Raw genomic sequence first — 25530 nt, 5'->3', positions numbered from 1 at the left:
GAAGCCATTCACAAGCTGTATTCCCAGCAGGTGATAATCAAGATACCCCTCCTGCAACAGGGACAGGGGTATTATTCCACGCTGTTTGTGGTACCGAAGCCGGACGGCTCGGTGAGACCTATTTTAAATCTGAAATCCTTGAACACTTACATACACAGGTTCAAATTCAAGATGGAGTCACTCAGAGCGGTGATTGCGAACTTGGAAGAAGGGGATTATATGGTGTCTTTGGACATCAAGGAGGCTTACCTCCATGTCCCAATTTACCCTTCTCACCAAGGATACCTCAGGTTTGTGGTACAGAACTGTCACTATCAGTTTCAGACGCTGCCGTTTGGTTTGTCCACGGCACCCCGGGTCTTTACCAAGGTAATGGCCGAAATGATGATACTCCTTCGAAGGAAGGGAGTTTTAGTTATCCCGTACTTGGACGATCTCCTGATAAGGGCAAGATCCAGGGAACAATTGGTAGTCGGGGTAGCACTATCTCAAGTAGTGTTGCGGCAGCACGGTTGGATTCTCAATATTCCAAAATCGCAGCTGATCTCGACGACACGTCTTCTATTCCTAGGGATGATCCTGGACACAGTCCAGAAAAAGGTGTTTCTCCCGGAGGAGAAAGCCAGGGAGTTATCCGAACTAGTCAGAAACCTCCTAAAACCAGGCCAAGTGTCAGTGCATCAATACACAAGGGTCCTGGGAAAAATGGTGGCTTCCTACGAAGCAATCCCTTTCGGCAGATTCCACGCAAGAACTTTCCAGTGGGACCTGCTGGACAAATGGTCCGGATCGCATCTTCAGATGCATCAGCGTATAACCCTGTCACCAAAGACAAGGGTGTCTCTCCTGTGGTGGTTGCAGAGTGCTCATCTTCTAGAGGGACGCAGATTCGGCATTCAGGACTGGGTCCTGGTGACCACAGATGCCAGCCTGCGAGGCTGGGGAGCAGTCACACAGGGAAGAAATTTCCAGGGCTTGTGGTCAAGCCTGGAGACATCACTTCACATAAATATCCTGGAGCTGAGGGCCATTTACAATGCCCTAAGCCAAGCAAGACCTCTGCTTCAAGGTCAGCCGGTGCTGATCCAGTCGGACAACATCACGGCAGTCGCCCACGTGAACAGACAGGGCGGCACAAGAAGCAGGAGGGCAATGGCAGAAGCTGCAAGGATTCTTCGCTGGGCAGAAAATCATGTGATAGCACTGTCAGCAGTGTTCATTCCGGGAGTGGACAACTGGGAAGCAGACTTCCTCAGCAGACACGACCTCCACCCGGGAGAGTGGGGACTTCACCCAGAAGTCTTCCACGTGATTGTAAACCATTGGAAAAAACCAAAGGTGGACATGATGGCGTCCCGCCTCAACAAAAAATTGGACAGGTATTGCGCCAGGTCAAGGGACCCTCAGGCAATAGCTGTGGACGCTCTGGTAACACCATGGGTGTACCAGTCGGTGTATGTGTTTCCCTCCTCTGCCTCTCATACCCAAGGTACTGAGAATTATAAGACGGAGAGGAGTAAGAACTATACGCGTGGCTCCGGATTGGCCAAGAAGGACTTGGTACCCGGAACTTCAAGAGATGCTCACAGAGGACCCGTGGCCTCTACCTCTAAGAAGGGACCTGCTCCAGCAAGGACCCTGTCTGTTCCAAGACTTACCGCGGCTGCGTTTGACGGCATGGCGGTTGAACGCCGGATCCTGAAGGAAAAAGGCATTCCGGAAGAAGTCATTCCTACCCTGATCAAAGCCAGGAAGGATGTGACCGCAAAGCATTATCACCGCATTTGGCGGAAATATGTTGCGTGGTGCGAGGCCAGGAAGGCCCCAACTGAGGAATTTCAACTGGGTCGATTCCTGCATTTCCTGCAAACAGGAGTGTCTATGGGCCTAAAATTAGGATCCATTAAGGTTCAGATTTCGGCCCTGTCGATTTTCTTCCAGAAAGAACTGGCTTCAGTTCCTGAAGTTCAGACGTTTGTCAAGGGGGTGCTGCATATACAGCCTCCTTTTGTGCCTCCAGTGGCACCTTGGGATCTCAATGTAGTTTTGGGGTTCCTAAAATCACATTGGTTTGAACCGCTTAAATCTGTGGATTTGAAATATCTCACATGGAAAGCGGTCATGCTGTTGGCCCTGGCTTCGGCCAGGCGCGTGTCAGAATTGGCGGCTTTATCTTATAAAAGCCCTTACCTGATTTTTCATACGGACAGGGCAGAATTGAGGACTCGTCCACAATTTCTCCCTAAGGTGGTTTCAGCGTTTCACCTGAACCAGCCTATTGTGGTACCTGCGGCTACTAGGGACTTGGAGGACTCCAAGTTGCTGGACGTTGTCAGGGCCCTGAAAATATATGTTTCCAGGACGGCTGGAGTCAGAAAATCTGACTCCCTGTTTATCCTGTATGCACCCAACAAGCTGGGTGCTCCTGCTTCTAAGCAGACTATTGCTCGTTGGATTTGTAGTACAATTCAGCTTGCACATTCTGTGGCAGGCCTGCCACAGCCAAAATCTGTAAAAGCCCATTCCACAAGGAAGGTGGGCTCATCTTGGGCGGCTGCCCGAGGGGTCTCGGCTTTACAACTTTGCCGAGCAGCTACTTGGTCAGGAGCAAACACGTTTGCTAAATTCTACAAAATTGATACCCTGGCTGAGGAGGTCCTGGAGTTCTCTCATTCGGTGCTGCAGAGTCATCCGCACTCTCCCGCCCGTTTGGGAGCTTTGGTATAATCCCCATGGTCCTTACGGAGTTCCCAGCATCCACTAGGACGTCAGAGAAAATAAGAATTTACTTACCGATAATTCTATTTCTCGTAGTCCGTAGTGGATGCTGGGCGCCCATCCCAAGTGCGGATTGTCTGCAATACTTGTACATAGTTATTGTTAACTAAATCGGGTTATTGTTGTTGTGAGCCATCTTTCCAGAGGCTCCTCTGTTATCATGCTGTTAACTGGGTTCAGATCACAAGTTGTACGGTGTGGCTGGTATGAGTCTTACCCGGGATTCAAAATCCTTCCTTATTGTGTACGCTCGTCCGGGCACAGTATCCTAACTGAGGCTTGGAGGAGGGTCATAGGGGGAGGAGCCAGTGCACACCAGGTAGTCCTAAAGCTTTACTTTTGTGCCCAGTCTCCTGCGAAGCCGCTATTCCCCATGGTCCTTACGGAGTTCCCAGCATCCACTACGGACTACGAGAAATAGAATTATCGGTAAGTAAATTCTTATTTTCTTCATCCTAACCTTCCCTTCTATGTGCCTAACCCAGTCCCTATCCCTAACCTTCCCTGCGCTTCCCCTTAACCCTAACCCCCCTTCTTCATCCTAAACCTAACCTCCCCGCACCCCCACTGCAGCAGGAGGCCAGCGCGTCCTGCTGTCCGGACGCTTGGGATGCTGGCTGGTGGTATTGTGACGTCGGCATCCCGTTCGGCATCGGTATGTAGACACCGGGATAGTGTCCTCCTTCGGGATGCCGGCATCGTTATAGCGACTGCCGGTATCCCGTCCGTCGGTTAGTTACCTGCTTCCCTTGAAAAACACTTAAAATGTGACCAAATAAACATGCGCTAGTATTTCCTATCACTGCTGACATACATGTATCTGAGTAAACGATTATTATGTGCGCTATAAGTATACAAATGCAGACATTAGCTGGCTCATAGGACCAGTAAACCTGCAATTGCAGTTACTACTAACTTTTGGAAATATGAGGTGGGGCAGGGGTATTTCGTGTATGCAGTCACTAATCCTGGGATTATAAACTGCAGGATATCACGGTGATATCAGAAAGCTGTAACTTCAACAAGGATACAGAGCGTATCAGAAATATTCTGGTCTGCTGTAGAGACACCTGTGATGCATTGCTCTGCAGTCTACGTATGGCCAAACACAACATACTGACCTGTGGATCACCACGAGGAACACGCTCTTATTACTCACTGCACTTACTTCCGACAGAAGAAATCATCAGGCTTCTGCTTATCGCTTTGTTGTTTGGCGTCTGTACCATGAGTAGTGACAATGCGGCCCTCAAGGGGAAAAATTGATCAGTACGTTAAGATCCATTAATGCAGTACACCACAGGCAGATCTGCAAGGTGCATTAGTGTGTAATGGTATCAGAAATATCGAATCAGCTGGTAGGTTTAAATATATATATATAGCGCTGTAAGGAGACTATATGGAGTTCGTTTAAGTGCTTGCTCCCCCCTGGAGTGTACAATTTAAATACCCAACACACAGGCAAGCGTACTTTAGTGTTGATATTGTCAAATTCCAATTAACATACCAGAATGTTTTTGGAGTGTGGGCAGGGGCAGATCTGGGAAAGGGGCTATCGCTGGCTGCTGTACAGTATCGCAGCCACTGCAGCACATCATCCTAGGAGAGAGAGAGGACTGCAGCAGCCCCCCTCCCCAGCGCAGCACATGTGCCGCAATGACTGCGTGATAACGAACAGGTGAGAAGTGTTACAGGGAGGGGGCATGCAGACACGGGGAGAACATATAAACTCCACATAGATGCACCATGACTGGGAATTGAACTTATGACCTCATTGCTGAGAGGCAGTGAATCTAACCACTACTGCTGTATATGTTTCCGATCTGACGGGGGTAATGCGCTTTGTTTAATCGAAAACATCTAACGTAGAACTGAATTGTAATGCTGAACTTTTCATTGTGATATTTTTCCCCATGTTTATCAACAGTCTCGAATATGATGAAAACAGTTCTATCATCTTTCGGCCGAATACCAAGGTAACTAATGGATACTGCGCTAGTTTTAGAACTATGTAATACTGCAAGATCTAATTACTCTTGAATCACGGCGCCCTAGAGTGTCAGCATTTTTTTCTTTCATCCATCTGGGGGACGCTGCGCACTTACTAATGGGTTAGAGTGTGTGGGATGGGGAGTTTGGCACAGAACCTATAGAAACTAACTCCTCCCCCCTCTAACCCCTCCCATCTCCAGCCTGACTAGCAGATCACCTCAGTTTTAGTTTTGTGCCTGAGGAGTACAGGCGCAGATTTCTTCAGTGTAGATTTTAGTTAGGTTTCTGTTTATTTTGATTTTACTTATGTGTGCTTAGTCCCTGTTTACGGGAGACAAGTATACTAGGAGTGGGGTTAGTTACGTGTTTCCCACTCTCCAGAGCCTCTAAGAAGCCACTATACTTTTAGTCACTGGGGCTTACTTGATGCAGGATGGATTTCCTAGGAGGCACTGTACTGGTAAGACAGCTACAACCTGCCTGGGCAGCGTTGGGCTGTTATTGCATGTATTGTATTTATAATTGTATTTATTATTGTGCAGTGCTGGTGTATGCGGACCCTCCCCCTGCTTAGAGCGGACGGAGCGGTTCAGTCCCGCTTCCGCCGCTCGTTTCACGGAAGCCGCGTCTTGTCAGACAGCCGCGGTAGTCATTTCACTGGGGCTTTTATGGAGGTCTGTTGCGGGGAGGGGGGGGGGGGGGGGCAGGCGGTAACCGCGGCGGGACGCAAGAGGATGATGTGTTCGCGCCCTGTTCTCCCGCCCAGCGTCTTCCCGCCGCCATCCTCACTATGTGGGGGCGGGACTCAGTTATAGGCGCCATCTTCTATTTCTGCAAGAGGCCAACCGTCAGATCAGCGGGGGCTGCTGCGCTGCACATAACACAGTACACAAGGGAGCCCAGCGTCTCACCCTGTTAGTACAGGCGGGGAGCAGCAAAAACAGCAAGTATAACACAGCCCTTGCATATGCTCTGAAGTTCGTTTATTCTAAGGGATTCTTTAGTGCTCACACTATTTTCTACAGGGGGGTATACAACAATACAAGACATATTAGAGGGAATTCTTGTATAAGTTTACCTCTCTATAGGACTGCTGTAATATTTCTTTGATATTCATTATTTTCTGATAGATTACCAATGGCCAGTAAGCCAGACAGTTCTGCTAAAGGGAAAGCAGGCTCAGCTGTGTATGTTGCTTGTTATCATTGTGGCTCCAGGCTTTCAAAGGGTAGCACGTATCCGGGTTCTCTCTGCACGGCGTGCTCCATTACACCTGACATACAGCAGCCTAGTGTGTCTACAGATCAGCCTGTCCCTCTTTGGGCCAGGACATGGCCGAGGCTATTGCTGATTTACGCCAAGTCAAGTACTGATTCCGGTCAATCTAATGTGGAACCTCCATGGACAAGAAATATGGACAAAGGTCTTTCAGACTTAGCACAGTCTATTAACAAGTTTGTCACTTCTTCAGGTTTAGTGGCTAGTAAACGACAGCATCAGCTTCCCGCTATCACATTCCCAGGAGAGGAATTAGATTCGGTAGCCACCCCCCTGGAAGAGGGCGAATTGGACTCTGAGTGGGAGGATGCTTCCGCTTGGGAAGAAGAGGAATTGTCTTCCTGTTCAGGTGTCAGGTTATTGATAGAGGCCATCCGTCAGACTCTTAATCTTCAGGATACAGTGGAGGCGGAGACTTCGTCGGGCTTCTTCAAACGCCAGAAAAGACATGTAACGGTCTTTCCTTCATATACACATTTTGCAGAAATTTTAAAAGAGCCTTGGCTTAAGCCGGACTCCTGCTTTCAGGCTCCTAAAAAGAAGGCTACGGTAATCCCTTCGGTACAATCTGTGACGTTGAAGGATTCGACGGATCGGATGATTGAAGCGATTATTAAGTACATTTTTACCTTATCGGGTATTTCTCTGCGTCCGATTTTAGCTAGTGCCTGGGTCCTTAAGGGAATTGATGACTGGCTAGCTCAAGTGACTTCTGGTATGCAGTCGGATGACCCATTAGAGGCTATTCAACTGGCTGAATAAATTTCTGAGGCTCTCGTTTATGTTGGGGAGGCCTTGTTGGACTCGGCCTAGCTACAATCACGTGTATCTGTTCTAGCGATTACGGCGAGGCATTCACTATGGCTTCATGTTTGGAACGCTGATTCTGTTTCAAAACAGACTTTGACAGCCGTTCCGTTTAAAGGTGAATTTCTTTTTGGTCCAGAACTTAAAAAGATTATTTCCGACACTACGGGTGGCAAGAGCCCATTTCTTCCAGTTGCCTCTCAAAAATAAATAAATAAATCAAAGGAAACAAAAATTTCGGTCTTTTCGTACTCCAAGCAGGAGTGCTGTCCAGTCCTTTCGAGCCTTTTCACGATTTCCATGCAGAGGTGCATACCGTGGTAGAGGCGCACAGGCACCTCGTAGACCGGCAGCCAAGTCTACCGACAAACCTGCCGTATGACGCGGGGAGCAATCAGGAGGGATCCTTGGTGGTGAGAAGATTATTACAGTTCAAAGACAGGTGGCTCCTGTCACATCCAGATCGGTGGGTGACAGGGGTCATAACCCGAGGTTACATTTTGGACCTCAAGGAACCTGTTCCACACCGTTTTTTCGTCACTCCTCTCACAAGCGATGCCTCCAGGCGACAAGCACCCATTCGGGCAACTTACACACTTTTACAGCAACGAGTAATTTCTTCAGTTCCCAAATTTTAAGAGGGTGGGGATTTTACTCAAGTCTTTTTCTGTTAAACAAAACCGGACGGTTAATTTTGACCCAATTTAAACCTAAAATGCCTAAATCTGTGTCTTTCCACCCACAAATTCAAGATGAATAGATATGCTCGATCATCTCAGCCATGGAACCGGAGGAGTATTTGGCATCTATCGACATAAAAGACGCATACCTTCATATTCCAATTTGGTCGGGTCATCAACAACTGTTGAGGTTCGCGCTAGGCCCTTGGCATTTCCAGTTTCGGGCTCTTCATTTCGGTCTTTCCACAGCCCCTCGGGTATTTACAAAAAATATTGGGTCACGTGGTGGCGATCCTCAGATGTCAGGGGGTCCACATTACTCCTTACCTGGACGATTTGTTGATAAAGGCTCAGTCACCGGGCCTCCTTCAACATCTACAACGCACCACGGGCACTCTCCAATCCTTCGGATGGATTGTGAATTTCCGGAAATCTTCCTTGATTCCCTCTCAGGAGATGATTTTCCTAGGTCTCCTGTTTGACACAAGACGTCAGAAGGGTTTTCTTCCTCAGGGCAGTCTTCAGGATCTGCAATCCAGAGTCCGCTCCCTGTTACAATTGCCAAGGGTCTCGGTCCCCCGATGTATGCAGATGTTGGGCAAGATGGTGGCGACGTTCGAAGCAGTACCATATGCCAAATTCCATGCTCGGGCCCTTCAGGCTCAGATTCTGGGCTCTTGGAATCAAACGAGTCCACATCTGGACTTGCACTTGTGCCGGCTGTCGGTTCGAACTCGACAGTCTCTCCATTGGTGGCTTCACAGTCCCAATCTAACCAAGGGTGCACCGTTCGCTGTTTGGTCTTGGATGATGATCACCACAGATGCCAGCCTAGTCGGTTGGGGGCGGTGTTTCAACCTCAGTACTTCCAAGGTCTCTGGAACGGTCAAAAATCGATGTTACCGATCAACATGGAGTCCACGGTCATCCAGTGCGCATTCAATCAGACAACGCCACGGCGGTGGCTTACATAAACAAACAGGGCGGAACTCGCAGTTGGAGAGCCATGCAGGAGGTCGCCCATATCCTACAGTGGGCAGAAAGGTGGGTTCCGACGATCTCCGCAGTTCACATTCCAGGAGTGGACAACTGGGAAGTGGATTTCTTAAGCCTTCACACCATTCATCCGGGAGAATGGGAACTTCATCAGGAGGTCTTTCTGGCCCTGGTGTCTCTGTGGGGAACACCCGACATCGATCTCTTGGCATCCTGTCTAAACCGAAAGCTACCTCTGTATGGTTCGCAAACTCAGGACCCTCAAGCAACACTACTCAATGCATTAACCGCTCAGTGGCAATTTCGACTGTTCTATGTGTTTCCACCAATTACCTTGATACCGCGTCTACTTCAACGCATCCGGAGAGAGGGTTTTCCGGTCATTCTTGTAGCACCAAACTGGCCTCGTACTCAGTGGTACACTCTTCTCCGCAGCATGGTGACCAAGGAACCGTTCCATCTGCCCTTGTGACCCGATCTCCTGTCCTTGTCACCATCACAAATTAAATTGTCTGGCTTTGATGGCTTGGTTCTTGCATCCAGCATTTTAAGAGCAAAAGGGTTATCTCGACTGGTGGTGAAGACTATGCTTCAGGCTAGAAAACCAGTCACTTTTCGTGTTTATCACAGAGTATGACGTATTTACATTGCTTGGTGTGAAAGACGTGGGTTGTCCCCGCACCTCTTTCGTTTACCTCGCCTGTTATCCTTCCTTCAGGATGGTCTGACTAAAGGACTTCGTTTGTCTTCCCTTAAGGTACAGATTTCGGCATTGTTGATTCTTTTTAAAAAAAAAAAAAAAAGCTCATTTCGGAGGTTCAAATATTCCTTCAGGGTGTAGTCAGGATTCAGACTCCCTTTGTTCCTCCGGTTCCACTGTGGGATTTAAATCTGGTTCTTCAGGCGCTCCAGAAGCCTCCATTTGAACCGCTGGACTCTGTTGAGCTTCGCTATCTTACTCTAAAGGTGGTTTTTCTCTTGGCCATTGCTTCGGCCAGCAGTGTTTCCGAGTTAGCTGCGCTTTCTTGCAAACCGCCTTTGTTGGTCTTTCATGAAAATCGAGTGGTCTTACGTACGAAGCCGTCCTTATTGCCAAAGGTTGTCGGCTTTCCATATGAATCAGGACATAGTCCTTCCAGCGTTTGTTCCGGACGCTTCTGGACAGGATTGTCATTTAGAGTTTAGCTGTTGTTAGAGCCTTACAAATTTATTTGTCCCATACTAAGGATATTCGTCGCACGGATACCTTGTTGGTTTTGATCGACGCCACCAAGCGTGGCTGGCCGGCCTCTTAGAACACGGTGGCATGCTGGGTTGCTTCTGCTATTCGGCAGGCTTATATTTCTTAGGCGTTGCCTGTTCCTGACTCCATTGAGTACTCATTCGACTAGGGCAGTTGGACCTTCCTGGGCTGTTCGCCGTGGTGTTTCCGTCGAGCAGCTGTGTAGGGCGGCGACCTGGTCGTTCGTGCATACCTTCACTAAGTTTTACCGGTTTCATACATTTGGTTTGGAGACTGCCTCTGTTGGGCGTCAAATTTTACAGACAGCTATGCCGTCTGTATCTCCCTCCTCTCATTAGCTTGCTTTGGGAAATCCCATTAGTAAGTGCGCAGCGTCCCCCAGATGGATGAAAGAGAAAAGGGGATTTTTTGTTACCGTAAAATCTCTTTCTCTATCGTCCTAGTGGATGCTGGGGTTCCTGAAAGGACCATGGGGAATAGCGGCTCCGCAGGAGACAGGGCACAAAAAGTAAAGCTTTAGGATCAGGTGGTGTGCACTGGCTCCTCCCCCTATGACCCTCCTCCAAGCCTCAGTTAGATTTTTGTGCCCGGCCGAGAAGGGTGCAATCTAGGTGGCTCTCCTAAAGAGCTGCTTAGAAAAGTTTAGCTTAGGTTTTTTATTTTACAGTGAGTCCTGCTGGCAACAGGATCACTGCAACGAGGGACTTAGGGGAGAAGAAGTGAACTCACCTGCGTGCAGGATGGATTGGCTTCTTTGGCTACTGGACATTAGCTCCAGAGGGACGATCACAGGTACAGCCTGGATGGTCACCGGAGCCTCGCCGCCGGCCCCCTTGCAGATGCTGAAACAAGAAGAAGGTCCAGAATCGGCGGCATGAAGACTCCTCAGTCTTCTTAAGGTAGCGCACAGCACTGCAGCTGTGCGCCATTTCCTCTCAGCACACTTCACACGGCAGTCACTGAGGGTGCAGGGCGCTGGAAGGGGGGCGCCGTGGGAGGCAATGAAAACCTATTTTTGGCTAAAAATACCTCACATATAGCCTCCGGGGGCTATATGGAGATATTTAACCCCTGCCAGAATCCGTTAAGAGCGGGAGACGAGGCCGCCGAAAAAGGGGCGGGGCCTATCTCCTCAGCACACAGCGCCATTTTCCCTCACAGAAAGGCTGGAGGGAAGGCTCCCAGGCTCTCCCCTGCACTGCACTACAGAAACAGGGTTAAAACAGAGAGGGGGGGCACTAATTTGGCGTTAGAAATATATAAAAAAGATGCTATAAGGGAAAACACTTATATAAGGTTGTCCCTATATAATTATAGCGTTTTTGGTGTGTGCTGGCAAACTCTCCCTCTGTCTCTCCAAAGGGCTAGTAGGTCCTGTCCTCTATCAGAGCATTCCCTGTGTGTGTGCTGTGTGTCGGTACGTGTGTGTCGACATGTATGAGGACGATGTTGGTGAGGAGGCGGAGCAATTGCCTGTAATGGTGATGTCACTCTCTAGGGAGTCGACACCGGAATGGATGGCTTATTTAGGGAATTACGTGATAATGTCAACACGCAGCAAGGTCGGTTGACGACATGAGACGGCCGACAAACAATTAGTACCGGTCCAGACGTCTCAAAAACACCGTCAGGGGTTTTAAAACGCCCGTTTACTTTAGTCGGTCGACACAGACAGGGACACTGAATCCAGTGTCGACGGTGAATAAACAAACGTATTCCTTATTAGGGCCACACGTTAAGGGCAATGAAGGAGGTGTTACATATTTCTGATACTACAAGTACCACAAAAGAGGGTACTATGTGGGATGTGAAAAAACTACCGTAGTTTTTCCTGAATCAGATAAATTAAATGAAGTGTGTGATGATGCGTGGGTTCCCCCCGATAGAAAATATGGGCGGTATACCCTTTCCCGCCAGAAGTTAGGGCGCGTTGGGAAACACCCCTTAGGGTGGATAAGGCGCTCACACGCTTATCAGAACAAGTGGCGGTACCGTCTATAGATAGGGCCGTCCTCAAGGAGCCAGCTGACAGGAGGCTGGAAAATATCATAAAAAGTATATACACACATACTGGTGTTATACTGCGACCAGCGATCGCCTCAGCCTGGATGTGCTGAGCTGGGGTGGCTTGGTCGGATTCCCTGACTAAAAATATTGATACCCTTGACAGGGACAGTATTTTATTGACTATAGAGCATTTAAAGGATGCATTTCTATATATGCGAGATGCACAGAGGGATATTTGCACTCTGGCATCAAGAGTAAGTGCGATGTCCATATCTGCCAGAAGATGTTTATGGACACGACAGTGGTCAGGTGATGCAGATTCCAAACGGCACAAAGGTGTATTGCCGTATAAAGGAAGAGGAGTTATTTGGGGTCGGTCCATCGGACCTGGTGGCCACGGCAACTGCTGGAAAATCCACCGTTTTTTACCCTAAGTCACATCTCTGCAGAAAAAGACACCGTCTTTTCAGCTTCAGTCCTTTCGTCCCTATAAGAGTCATATCTGCCCAGGGATAGAGGAAAGGGAAGAAGACTGCAGCAGGCAGCCCATTCCCAGGAACAGAAGCGTTCCACCGCTTCTGACAAGCTCTCAGCATGACGCTGAGACCGTACAGGACCCCTGGATCCTACAAGTAGTATCCCAGGGGTACAGATTGGAATGTCGAGACGTTTCCCCTGCGCAGGCTCCTGAAGTCTGCTTTACCAAGGTCTCCCTCCGACAAGGAGGCAGTATGGGAAACAATTCACGAGCTGTATTCCCAGCAGGTGATAATTAAATTACCCCTCCTACAACAAGAAAAGGGGTATTATTCCACACTATATTGTGGTACTGAAGCCAGAAGGCTAGGTGAGACCTATTCTAAATCTAAAAAAATTTGAACACTTACAAAGGTTCAAATCAAGATGGAGTCACTCAGAGCAGTGATAACGAACCGGGAAGAAGGGGACTATATGGTGTCCCGAGACATCAGGGATGCTTACCTCCATGTCCCAAATTTGCCCTTATCACTAAGGGTACCTCAGGTTCGTGGTACAGAACTGTCACTATCAGTTTCAGACGCTGCCGTTTGGATTGTCCACGGCACCCCGGGTCTTTACCAAGGTAATGGCCGAAATGATGGTTCTTCTTCGAAGAAAAGGCGTCTTAATTATCCCTTACTTGGACGATCTCCTGATAAGGGCAAAGTCCAGGGAACAGTTGGAGGTCGGAGTAGCACTATCTCGGATACTGTTACAACAGCAGGGGTGGATTCTAAATATTCCAAAATCGCAGCTGATCCCGACAACAAGTCTCCTGTGCTTAGGGATGATTCTGGACACAGTCCAGAAAAAGGTGTTTCTCCCGGAAGAGAAAGCCAGGGAGTTATCCGAGCTAGTCAGGAACCTCCTAAAATCAGTGCATCATTGCACAAGGGCCATGGTAAAAAAATGGTGACTTCCTTCGAAGCAATTCCAGTCGGCAGATTTCATGCAAGAACTTTTCAGTGGGATCTGCTGGACAAATGGTCCGGATCGCATCTTCAGATGCATCAGCGGATAACCCTATATCCAAGGACAAGGGTGTCTCTCCTGTGGTGGTTACAGAGTGCTCATCTTCTAGAGGGCCGCAGATTCGGCATTCAGTTTTGGATGTTGGTGACCACGGAGGCCAGCCCGAGAGGCTGTGGAGCAGTCGCACAAGAAAAAATTTCCAGGGAGTGTGATCAAGTCTGGAGACTTTTCTCCACATAAATATAGCTAAGGGTAAATTTATAATGCTCTAAGCTTAGCAAGACCTCTGCTTCAAGGTCAGCCGGTATTGATCCAGTGGGATAAAACATCACGGCAGTCGCCCACGTAAATAGACAGGGCGGCACAAGAAGCAGGAGGGCAGTGGCAAAAACTGCAAGGACTTTTCGCTGGGCGGAAAATCATGTGATAGCACTGTCAGCAGTGTTTCATTCCGGGAATGGAAACTGGGAAGCAGACTTCCTCAGTAGGCACGACCTCCACCCGGCAGAGTGGGAACTTCATGGGGAAGTTTTCCACATGATTGTAAACCGTTGGGAATTACCAAAGGTGGACATGATGGCGTCCCGTCTGAACAAAAAAACGGGACAGGTATTGCGCCAGGTTAAGAGACCCTCAGGCAATAGCTGTGGACGTTCTGGTAACACCGTGGGTGTACCAGTCGGTGTATGTGTTCCATCCTCTGCTTTTCATACCTAAGGTACTGAGAATTATAAGACGTAGAGGAGTAAGAACTATACTCATGGCTCCGGATTGGCCAAGAAGGACTTGGTACCCGGAACTTCAAGAGATGCTCACAGAGGACTTATGGCCTCTGCCGCTAAGAAGGGACTTGTTTCAGCAAGTACCATGTCTGTTCCAAGACTTACCGCAGCTGCGTTTGACGGCATGGCGGTGGAACGCCGGATCCTAAGGGAAAAGGCATTCAGGAAGAGGTCATTCCTACCCTGGTCAAAGCCAGAAAGGAGGTGACCGCACAACATTATCACCACATGTGGCGAAAATATGTTGCGTGGTGTGAGGCCAGGAAGGCCCCACGAAGAAATTTCAACTCGGTCGATTCCTGCATTTCCTGCAAACAGGAGTGTCTATGGGCCTCAAATTGGGGTCCATTAAGGTTCAAATTTCGGCCCTGTCGATTTTTCTTCCAGAAAGAATTGGCTTCAGTTCCTGAAGTCCAGAAGTTTGTCAAGGGAGTATTGCATATACAACCCCCTTTTGTGCCTCCAGTGGCACCGTGGGATCTCGACGTAGTTCTGGGATTCCTCAAAACACATTGGTTTAAAACCAGTCAAATCTGTGGATTTGAAGCATCTCACATGAAAAGTGAACATGCTCTTGGACCTGGCCTGGACCAGGCGAGTGTCAAATTGGTGGTTTTTTTCTCAAAAAAGCCCATATCTGTTTGTCCATTCGGACAGGGCAGAGCTGCGGACTCGTCCCCAGTTCTCTCCCTAAGGTGGTGTCAGTGTTTCACCTGAACCAGCTTATTGTGGTGTCTTGCGCCTACTAGGGACTTGGAGGACTCCAAGTTGCTAGATGTGGTCAGGGCCCTGAAAATATAGGTTCCAGGACGGCTGGAGTCAGGAAAACTGACTTGCTGTTATCCTGTATGCACCCAACAAACTGGGTGCTCTTGCTTCTAAGCAGACTTTTGCTAGTTGGATGTGTAATACAATTCAGCTTGCACATTCTGTGGCAGGCCTGCCACAGCCAAAATATGTAAATGCCCATTCCACAAGGAAGGTGGGCTCATCTTGGGCGGCTGCCCGAGGGGTCTCGGCTTTACAACTTTGCCGAGCGGCTATTTAGTCAGGGGCAAACACGTTTGTAAAATCCTACAAATTTGATAACCTGGCTAAGGAGGACCTGGAGTTCTCTCATTCGGTGCTGCAGAGTCATCCGCACTCTCCCGCCCGTTTGGGAGCTTTGGTATAATCCCCATGGTCCTTTCAGGAACCCCAGCATCCACTAGGACGATAGAGAAAATAAGAATTTACTTACCGATAATTCTATTTCTCTGAGTCCGTAGTGGATGCTGGGCGCCCATCCCAAGTGCGGATTATCTGCAATACTTGTACATAGTTACAAAAATCGGGTTATTATTGTTGTGAGCCATCTTTCAGAGGCTCCGCTGTTATCATACTGTTAACTGGGTTCAGATCACAGGTTTTACAGTGTGATTGGTGTGGCTGGTATGAGTCTTACCCGGGATTCATAAATCCTTCCTTATTGTGTACGCTCGTCCGGGCACAGTATCCTAACTGAGGCTTGGAGGAGGGTCATAGGGGGAGGAGCCAGTGCACACCACCTGATCCTAAAGCTTTACTTTTTGTGCCCTGTCTCCTGCGGAGCCGCTATTCCCCATGGTCCTTTCAGGAACCCCAGCATCCACTACGGACTCCGAGAAATAGAATTATCGGTAAGTAAATTCTTATTTTCTCTGATTCCATCTGGGGGACGCTGCGATCCCTCCCGTAGTTTTGTCTGGAATTATTGATTATGTTCTGCTCTGTCTCTTCCGGCTTTGCTAAACTAAAACTGAGGTGATCTGCTAGTCAGGCTGGAGATGGGAGGGGTTAGAGGGGGAGGAGTTAGTTTCTATAGGTTCTGTGCCAAACTCCTATCCCACACACTCTAACCCAGGCATGTCCAAACTGCGGCCCTCCAGCTGTTGAGAAACTACACATCCCAGCATGCCCTGACACAGCTTTAGCATTCACTGATAGCAAAACTGTATTAGGGCATCCTGGGATATGTAGTTTCACAACAGCTGGAGGGCCGCAGTTTGGACATGCCTGCTCTAACCCATTAGTAAGTGCGCAGCGTCCCCCAGATGGAATCAGAGAGAGAGATTTTATGGTAAGTAACAAAAATCCCCTTTTTTCACAGCAGCCCTAGGAGAAAAGTTTTTTTTATTGATACATTTGGAGAAAAAAAACATTGAATTAAGCAAATTGTGACTACCTGTCATGCTTAGGGTCAGTTATGTGGTGGTGTACAGTTTGCTTCTGATTGTCCACATGTTTTATGATTGGCAGCCACCAGCACTGGTTTTATGGTTTGACCCCAGGGTGCCTAGGCACACAGTTTGAGAACCACTGGTTGTACCAGAACCATTGCTGGCAATAACAGCAGCATGGCTGTCGCATTATACAAAAGCAGTTCCGGAGAGCAGAATTTTCTGCTGCCTCCCGGGTTTCATATTTTCCTTTTGGGGTAAACTTTCATGGCCGCCGTCATCTTGGGCACACTTCCGAATAGGTGTGGGGAGGTTCCTACTGTCGGACCACTCTTGCATGTTCCTGTGCTCTGACCTCAGATGCCAACTGGCTGGGTGTGGTAGGTTTAAGTTCTTTTGCAAAGGGCCAACTGTAGTTAGGGTTTATATGTTCTCATTTTGCCCAGAGTTTATGGCCTGCTATTAGGCTCTCTGGGGGATTGTATTACTGCTATTCTGTATTTTCTAATGTATTTAGAACAGGATCATATGCTGTATTTTACAGTCTCCTGTTAATACATAGTTATAGTGTTACTTTCACATCTCAATACAGTGATTAAGTATCATCTGACTAGTTTTTGTGTTTTTGGGACAGGTTAATACAGATGGGCTCGTGCTGAAAGGATGGTACAATTGTCTGACTCTGGCTGTCTATGGTTCGGTAGACCGTGTCATCATAAAACATGAGCGAGACTCTCCACCGCCTCCGCCGCCGCCTCCACCACCTCCACAGCATCAGCAGATCCCACTGAAAAGGAATCCTAAGCATGGTGAGTTAGGTTAACTTGCAGCATGAGTTCTAAGAAAGTCTGACTTCCTAATGACAGGCTGACATTGTTGCAAATCTTCCTAAGCATGAAAGCAATATACTTCTTCTGAGTCGTCTTATTGATATGGTAGCCTGATCCATCGAAACACTTTCTTCAGAACCAAATAGCTGAACAGTTAATGGTGGCGTGATGAGTTAAGAGGACGTCCGCTCAATTCGTGTTCTTAACATCTAAGAATTGTCTCGTTATTCTGTATCATTTCTGTAGTTCCAGCATAGTCTTGCATTGATGTAATAACTATAATGTGTGTTAATAACGAGAAAATGTATTTAACAATACATAGGTGTTATCACCATCTGGTAGGGAAAGCTCATACATTGATCAGAATATGCAATCACACAATGGTCGTTATCTCCATGTATGCTGTCATCGTTCTTCGGCAGTAATTAGGCACTTAGGGTTCAGCCTTAGAACACGCGTGTAATGTGATGCGCGTAAAGATGGTCTGCTTCCTTCTAAATGCTGTCTGTCTAGGAAGGGTCTAATGCATGGCACTCGCATCCAGGTCATTATAAATTCTACCTTGTGCTGCCTTGAAATCTCAGGAGCATCAAACCCAGTATCCGCAAAGGTTCTGTTTCCTCCCAGTGTTTGTCCCGTACCTTTTTCATAGGTTCTTGATAATCTCCTAATTCTTTAGTGTGGCGCTAGCTTGTAGAATGGAGTTCTGCAATTTTGGCATTGGCATGCACGTAGTCTACTCCCTTGTCTTTTCATTCTTCGTTGCGTGCTTGTGGCTACATATTAAATCATTTAGGTTGCATTTGTCATTCTCCTTTTGTTAGTTGAAGAAGACAAAGAAGACCAGTATAATGGTAGTCCACCAAGACCGCAGCCTAGAGGGCCCAGAACTCCACCAGGTCCTCCACCTCCTGATGATGATGATGATGAGCCAATGCCAGCTGCAGGTAGACATCTAGTATTTGATTGGTAATTGATAAGAGCGTCTTGAGTTTCCAGGTTTGATATTGGCCACATCAACTAAACACCCCTCAAAATTCATCTGTAAGGAGCAGTTTTTGTTTGTTAAGCACAGTTGGTAAGAAGTCAGCGAAGCCTTAACTGCTGTGCATAAATAAAGGATTGACCCGTAGACTAACTCTATGTCAAAGCAAAATATATTAAATTAGTACTAATTAAATTGTCAGGGTTTATGTAGTAAGAAATAACAAAGAAAAATGTAGAGTTTTGAGGGTAGCATCATCTTGCCTTGCAGATAACATAAGCAAACGGTAACTTCTACTTTTACGGTTGTTTGTGGAAGGTTTCAGTTTAAATAGTGTATCAACTAAGCTGCAGCATTTAAAAGCTGCTTCTTCCCGCCGTGTTTAAGTTTGTAATTTAAAAGGGCAATGTTTTTAATAGCAAAGCCCCCCTCCCCCCTTGTTTTATTATTAAAAGGATTACACTTTTAAATCTTGGTCATAAACACGTCAGGATGCCACTGCTTAGTAAATATACTCCTAGGTGTGTCATAGAAGATTAATGTGCTGTCTTTATGTTGTTAAATTGATCACTTGAGCTAATTGTTCGTTAAAAAACTACACAGTTGTTAATGAGGAATTAGCTAAGAACTTGCATCTGTTCTCTTCAGGTAAATGGAAGAGCACAGGCGTACAGCTTGGGAATATCTACATACAGAGTCACAACAATCATCACAACCTTTTTGTGTTTTTATTATATTTTACATTAGGCGCAGAAAAGGATGATGATCGGGAACAGGGGGAAGGCTACTTTGAGCCAATTTCGCCTGATCGCGTTTCTATTCACCCCGATGGCAATTACTCAGATGATGAGGATGGGAATGATGATCCTCAAGACGATGGAGATGAAGACGACGACGAGGACGACGATGAGGAGGACGAGGACGATGATCTCAATGCTGATGATGATGAAGATGACGACGATGTCCAAACAGGGGACAGCATCGTTGACGAAGATGACGAGGAGGAGGAGGATGAAATTGAAGGTGATCTTGACTTGCTCTTGTTATCTTAGGCTAAAGCTAGTTGTACAAGAGCCAGGTTTGCGTTGTACCCTGTATGTTCTACAGAATGATCAATGTACATTTATTTGCCAGCTGTGCTTTTTTAAATACTTTGATTATAGCTCTAAAAAGATAAGACTAACCGTGAGCTAGCATTTCACCAGCTATGGGCCTAATTGAGAGATATACACAAACCTGATGGTTTACGTACGTGTCTGATGTGTATCGATCTGCGCATGTGCAGGATCTGTACTGCACGTGCCTGCGATAACGATTGCAGTGATTTTCTAAGCACCCTGTTTGGGAGCGGGGAAGGGACGACAATGACCAGCATTACAGAAAATGGTGGCGTGCCGGCCCCGTTTTCTGGCATGCTGAAGCATCCGTGGCTTCAGCAGCTTGAATTCCCTTGTCCTCCTGTGATATTATCATATTATCGCACAGCCGCTGCGTACAAAGACATAGCGGCTGTGTATTAGCATCCATATCTGGATAAAGCTTTGTGTTACAAATTTGTGACTTATTGAAATGGTTTCATGTTTTTTATAACCAGTGTTTAATGTCCTAGATGTGCAAATTTACATTCATATATTTTCCCCATATCTTCAAAGGCATTAATACAACCTCCTGTAAGACCTATTCCAACCAGCACGTCATTCACCCAGCAACACCTTTCACTGCAGGCAGTCCACATTGTAAGCAGAGATTGTATACCATTTGCTTTTATTTACCAGTCCTGATTATGATAAGTGCAAATTGATTATAGGACTTTAGCTTCTTGAATTCTTACCTGACATTAGGAGTTTGTGTTTCAGGTGATGATGGATATGAACAAATATCCAGCGACGAAGACGGGATCGCTGACTTTGAACGGGAAGCTTTTAAATATCCAAGTTTTGATATTGATTACACTCCAGAGGATTTAGCTTCTGTACCCACCATGACTTATGATCCCTACGATCGTGACTTGGGTCCTCTTATGTACTTCAGCTGTCCATATAGAACTTCTTTTGAGAATGAAATTGGCAAGCTCCGGGACCAGGACCTCGATAAGGAGAGTTCTGGAGCAAGCGAGGTATCAGTGAAACTATTGGAACTACTGGATCTGTATCAAGAGGACAGGGGTGCTAAGTGGGTTACAGCATTAGAAGAAGTACCCAGCTTAATAGTGAAAGGACTAAGTTTCCTGCAGCTTAAAGAGCCAGGACGAGACCATCTCAGTCAGTTAGTTGATTGGGCCTTACAAGCACTGGACTTGCAGCTGGCTCTCCAGCAACCTATTGCCTTGAATGTTAGGCAGCTCAAAGCAGGTACTAAGCTGGTGTCCTCTCTTTCAGAATGTGGCACTCAGGCTGTAGAGTTTCTCCTGAATGCAGATGTCATTGGCAAGTTGTATGGCTTGTTGTTTGCAGAACATGTGTCATCATCCCTCAAACTAAATGCGTTTAAGTCACTGGACAGCGTCATCAGCACAACTGAAGGGATGGATGTGTTTTTAAAAGGTCATCCCGATTCAGAAGGAAAAAGTGGGTACCAAAAACTCTTGGAGCTGATCTTGTTGGACCAGACTGTGAGGGTGTTCACAGCTTGCTCTGCTGTTCTGCAGAAATGCCACTTCTATGAAATCCTGTCAGATGTGAAGAGGATGGGGGAGCAGCTAGCTGAAGGCACGCCACCTCTTTCTGGCCACGGAGACCCTGTCCAGGACACCCGGACTGTAGTTGAGAAAACTAGTAGAGATTATGACCATGATGTGGAGGTTCCTATGGATATGGATCGTCTCCTGGAATCCTCCAACATTAGTGAAGGAGACCTGGAGAAACTGGTTGGTCTTCTAAATGAGATATTTCATCTTTTATTGACCGCACCACACTCCATGATCCAGCCTCCTGTGAAGTCCTTCCCAACACTTGCCAGAATCACCGGCCCAACAGAAAGAGACGACCCTTATCCTGTCTTGTTTCGGTAAGATGCAATGTGTTTCATATCTGATAAGTACTACAGTATTCTATTATTTAAATCCACTTCCTTGTGCATTATTATTGGAGATTTTGATAAACTGGTAAACTGATTGTTGGATAAGAGGCCAAATGAATGTTTAGTGGTGGTTCATGGTGCCTCAGAAATGAGGGAACCTTTCTTCCTTTAGCTACTCCCAAAATGAATGCCATCCTTGACTTATTTCCACAATTCTGCACTACATTGTACGACTTGTAATGTTTACAGATGTAACAAACGTGTGTACTTTTCTAGAGATTTGCGCTATCTGTAGTCCATAATCTTCTATATAATGTATTAAACGGTCCATCTATGACATGCACTGTTATACCGGGATCAGTACTAAATGCCGCCGGCCGGAATCCCGGCGGTCGAAATCCCGACGCCGGAATCCCGACCACACAATCCCGACAGGGGTGGCGAGCGGAACGCAGCCCCTTGCGGGCTCGCCACGCTGCGGGCACGGTGCCTCGCTACGCTCGGCACACTATTATATTCTTCCTCTATGGGTGTCGTGGACACCCACGGAGGGAGAATGCGGTCGGGATTCCGGCATCTGTATTTCGACCGCCAGGATTCCGGCCGGTGTCATCTTGACCGCATCCCGTTATACCCATACTCTGGCATACACTGTGCACATTCTCGCACTGTTAGCAAGGTGCATTCACTTTTGTTGCTCCAGATCGGTAGCAGCAGGCCACACCCTAGAGCCCAGCCCTCCGGTGAGTGTAGAATATCGGTATTGTCAACATTTCAACATTGTGATTACATTTATAATGTTGACCGTTAAGTTGCCATTATGACTGCATCACTTATAGGGCCTAATTCAGACCTGATCGCAGCCTCAAAATGTTTCTCTGTTGGGCAGAACCATGTGCACTGCAGGGGGTGGGGGAGGGGCAGATATAACGTGCAGAGAGGGTTACATTTGGTTGGGGTGTGTTCAAACTGAAATCTAAATTGCAGTGTAAAAATAAAGCAGCCAGTATTTACCCTGCACAGAAACAAATAACCCACCCAAATCTAACTGTCTGCACATGTTATATCTGCCCCACCTGCAGTGCACATAGTTTTGCCCATTAGTGAAAAATTTTGCTGCTGCGATCAGGTCTGAATTAGGCCCATAATTCGCTGAATGCAGAGCTGTCTGGCTCCGAGCAATGTGAGATCCCTCATTCTGTATTTCTCCTTCATCCACTAGGGGCCACTGGAGCGTAGTTACAATGGGGAAATAGTAGGTAGTAATTGGGAGCTGGCACTTTAAAATTCTCACACTATGGCTAGCTCCTCCCCTACTATCTACCCTCCAAGCCAGTCTTAGTTTAGTGCCTGAGGTAGCTGGTTCACTTGGGTTTAGCTGAAGAATTTTTTCTTTTTTCTTTATTATTTTATTTTTCTTACTTACACACACAGACTGGCAGCTCTGCCACTGCCAGTCTGCACCGCGGGAGCTGCCGGCGGGGTCCCATCGCAGCTGCGTGCGGCTCGGGATGGGCCCCGGCTGAGGGAGACACTGAGCTCTCCTGAGTTGGCGGACACCGCTGCGTGCGGCGCGTGTCGGGACCACTCCATCCAGCAGAAGATTCCGGCAGCAAGGCAGCGGTGAGTATAAAAAATGGCCGGACACCGCTGCGTGCGGCGCGTGTCGGGGGGCCGCTCCACAACGACCGGACACCGCTGCGTGCGGCGCGTGTCGGGGCCGATCGGTCGGGCAAGATTCCGCTGAGTGCGGCTCCTGACGACACTACATCAGGACAGCGGTGAGTACAATCTCCCCCCCTCCAGACTGATGTATGTTTTTACTTGATTTAATGTATGGCACATCATGGTCTCCTAGTTTGGGGGACATGGTGCGGAATTGATATCAAGAGATCGGAAGCATAAATTTTGCTATCAGGAGCTTGTGAGTGACACTAAAAGGCGCACTTACTGATTTAAACTTGGCGCCATTATGTGGGGGGCGGAGCTTCAGCCCGCTCTGTAAGCGGGCTTAGCGCTCTTACTACCCGCAGGAGTAGCCTGTGTAGCTCAGTGGGCTAGTAGCTGCTCCATATACTGACAATGATGGTGACAAATCCCATGATGGCTTCCCTTTAGGGTGATATACAAATACATCTCCCCGCGGGTAATACAAGGGGCGGAGCTAACTCCTGCTCCGTTCGGCGGGCTCAGACCCTCTCTCTCCGGCCGCATCCCCGGCCGCAGCATACAGGCGGCAGGGAAGATACACTCCGTTCCCCGGCCGCAGCATACAGGCGGCCGGGGGATACATTTACATTCTCCGTTCCCCGGCCGCAGCAGACAGGCGGCCGGGGGATACATTTACATTCTCCGTTCCCCGGCCGCAGCATACAAGCGGCCCGGGGAGATACATTTTCTAAGCGAGGCGGCCGGGGGATACAGGGACCCTTTCCGCTGTCTATGCAGCGGATTCAAATTTGGCGCCGAAGCAGGGGGGCGGAGCTAACTCCCGCTCTGTACGGCGGGCTCTCTCCGCTCCCCGGCCGCTGCAGCAGGACGTCGCCGCTCCACAGTCCCCCGCCCTCCGGACCGCTCAAAGCTCATTTCCTCTCCTGGCTGTGCAGGGAGGATTTATTATGTGCATAGTACAAGGTATGAGGGGGGTGATGGCTTATAACAGCGGGCTCCCAGCTCGGTTACTGTCTCTAGGCAACAGATCCTGTCTCTGGGGTTTTTAGTTTTTGTATGCATTGTGGTGCTGAAATATAGCTACATTCCTCCCTACAGGGCAGTCCCCAACATTTTATACATGTAGGTCAGGGAACCTGCTCTATTACACAGTATTTATCTACCCTATTAGGTTCACAAACACAGTATTTCTCTACCCGGTTGGGTTCACTGTGGTGTGTGTGTATATAGATATATATAGATAGGTTTATATATATATATATATTTAAGTGTGTGTGGGTATGTATATAGATATATCCATACAATACCATATATAGGGGATAAAACAAACACTTCCGCAATGTTTTCTAATAACAGAATACCTCACCTTGCCACATAACATTTTCCCCCCATCTTTTCTCGCAGGCTGGTCACCATTTTGGAAAGCCAGCGCAACCTCCGAGAAACTTCTGGTGCACCTAAATTAGCAGTACACTACATACAGGGCGGTGTGTTGCCTTCCCTTTATTATTCCTTGGTGTCACTAGTTACTAATGCTATTAGTAATTTGGGGAATGTGTTTAAGGCATCAGACAAATAACGCTGTGGCTCGGTACGCTAGTAGCGGGTATCTGAACATCCAAAAAAAAAAAAAAAAAAAAAACCTTTAAAGGGAGATCCTATAGCCTAGGGCTAAGACTCCGGTCCCACAGCGCAGCGCTACTGGTTCAGGTCTCCGCTGCCCCAGAGAGTTTATTTGAATCGTGTACGTCTCTACACATTATAGTGCAGACCTTACATAGGGCTGTGTTTATTTAACCCACCTTTTCTCCTTTCGTTTGTCTCACCTGGGATAGTCAAAGAACTCCCTCTTAGGTGTGAAGTATGCGGTGGAGCCATCTGCTTAGCCCTCCACGCACCTGCATGACACTCCTGTTTGAACAGCTCAGATTATGCAGGTAATGTCACTATTAACCAGAGACCTGGTACGTCATTTCACCTCTCCAGGTTTCTAAAGGAACCTTGTTAACCTTCCATGTTACAATACTAATGATGTCTGTTTTCTGCGGAGTCGGAGCCAGTGTCTCCGAATATCCAGGTGCATTAGACAGCAGTTCGGCTGATACTGCAGGTAAAGGAGACGGACACGTCAAGTCCATCAGGGTTCGACGCCGATGACGAAATGACAGCGACTGGTCCAGTTTCGGATGAGCTGGGCAGGCTCTGGTAGGCGGCCGACAGACACCCGAATACACCATTTCAGGTATCAAACAATGTTTGTTTTCCTATCCTTTCCCCGCAGACGGCAGGAAAGGGTATCAGAACCTCTCCAGGGTATACCCCTCGATGTATCGCCGGTCCAACAAACTGCCGTTTTCCTGAGGCAACCTGGCTCAGGGATCCACTGAACACACATATACGGCAGCGGGGTTTCTACCTGGTCCGGAGCAGGTAGGTTGTGGAACAATTGTCCTCTAGGTTATAGGTTGTTTCGCATCAGAATCAATTGATACTTCGGTACAGGTCAGAATCACGATTCTGCTTTATGTTCTTTGGAGGTCTCCACGTCTGCAGACTCGGAACCTGCATTTTCGATTGGGCTGTCTTAACCCGACGACCTCTGGGGCTGCGACAGTGACAGGTGAACATGAAATCCTACGGGGCAGATGGTTCAGGGGAAGAAACTTTCTGCAGGATTTCTTGAACCATTGGCGGTAAGTCCACTTTGATTTCTCCTACTACTGCCCAAGCTCCAAGACAGACCTTTATCGGTCTTTCCTTTAGATTTTTCCGTG

At 47.7% G+C, this 25530-nt stretch overlaps 1 protein-coding gene across 2 annotated transcripts in view; it reads left to right on the top strand.

Moving 5' to 3' along the window:
* The window catches only part of VIRMA (vir like m6A methyltransferase associated), a 95907-nt gene that overhangs the window by 9093 nt on the left and 61284 nt on the right, over window positions 1-25530 (top strand). The window contains exons 4-9 of one of the 2 annotated variants that reach the window (XM_063924115.1): window positions 4706-4754; window positions 16887-17061; window positions 17907-18029; window positions 18815-19090; window positions 19720-19803; window positions 19924-21073. In XM_063924115.1, the coding sequence (XP_063780185.1) occupies window positions 4706-4754; window positions 16887-17061; window positions 17907-18029; window positions 18815-19090; window positions 19720-19803; window positions 19924-21073 (1857 nt within the window). The remainder of the gene's footprint in view (window positions 1-4705; window positions 4755-16886; window positions 17062-17906; window positions 18030-18814; window positions 19091-19719; window positions 19804-19923; window positions 21074-25530) is intronic. The other variant, XM_063924116.1, reaches the window with a different exon arrangement.

Source organism: Pseudophryne corroboree, chromosome 5 (genome assembly GCF_028390025.1).
Source record: "Pseudophryne corroboree isolate aPseCor3 chromosome 5, aPseCor3.hap2, whole genome shotgun sequence".
NCBI classification, from domain to species: Eukaryota; Metazoa; Chordata; class Amphibia; order Anura; family Myobatrachidae; genus Pseudophryne; species Pseudophryne corroboree.
Note: the sequence above shows the minus strand (reverse complement) of the source record. Positions and strands in the feature narration are given on the sequence as shown.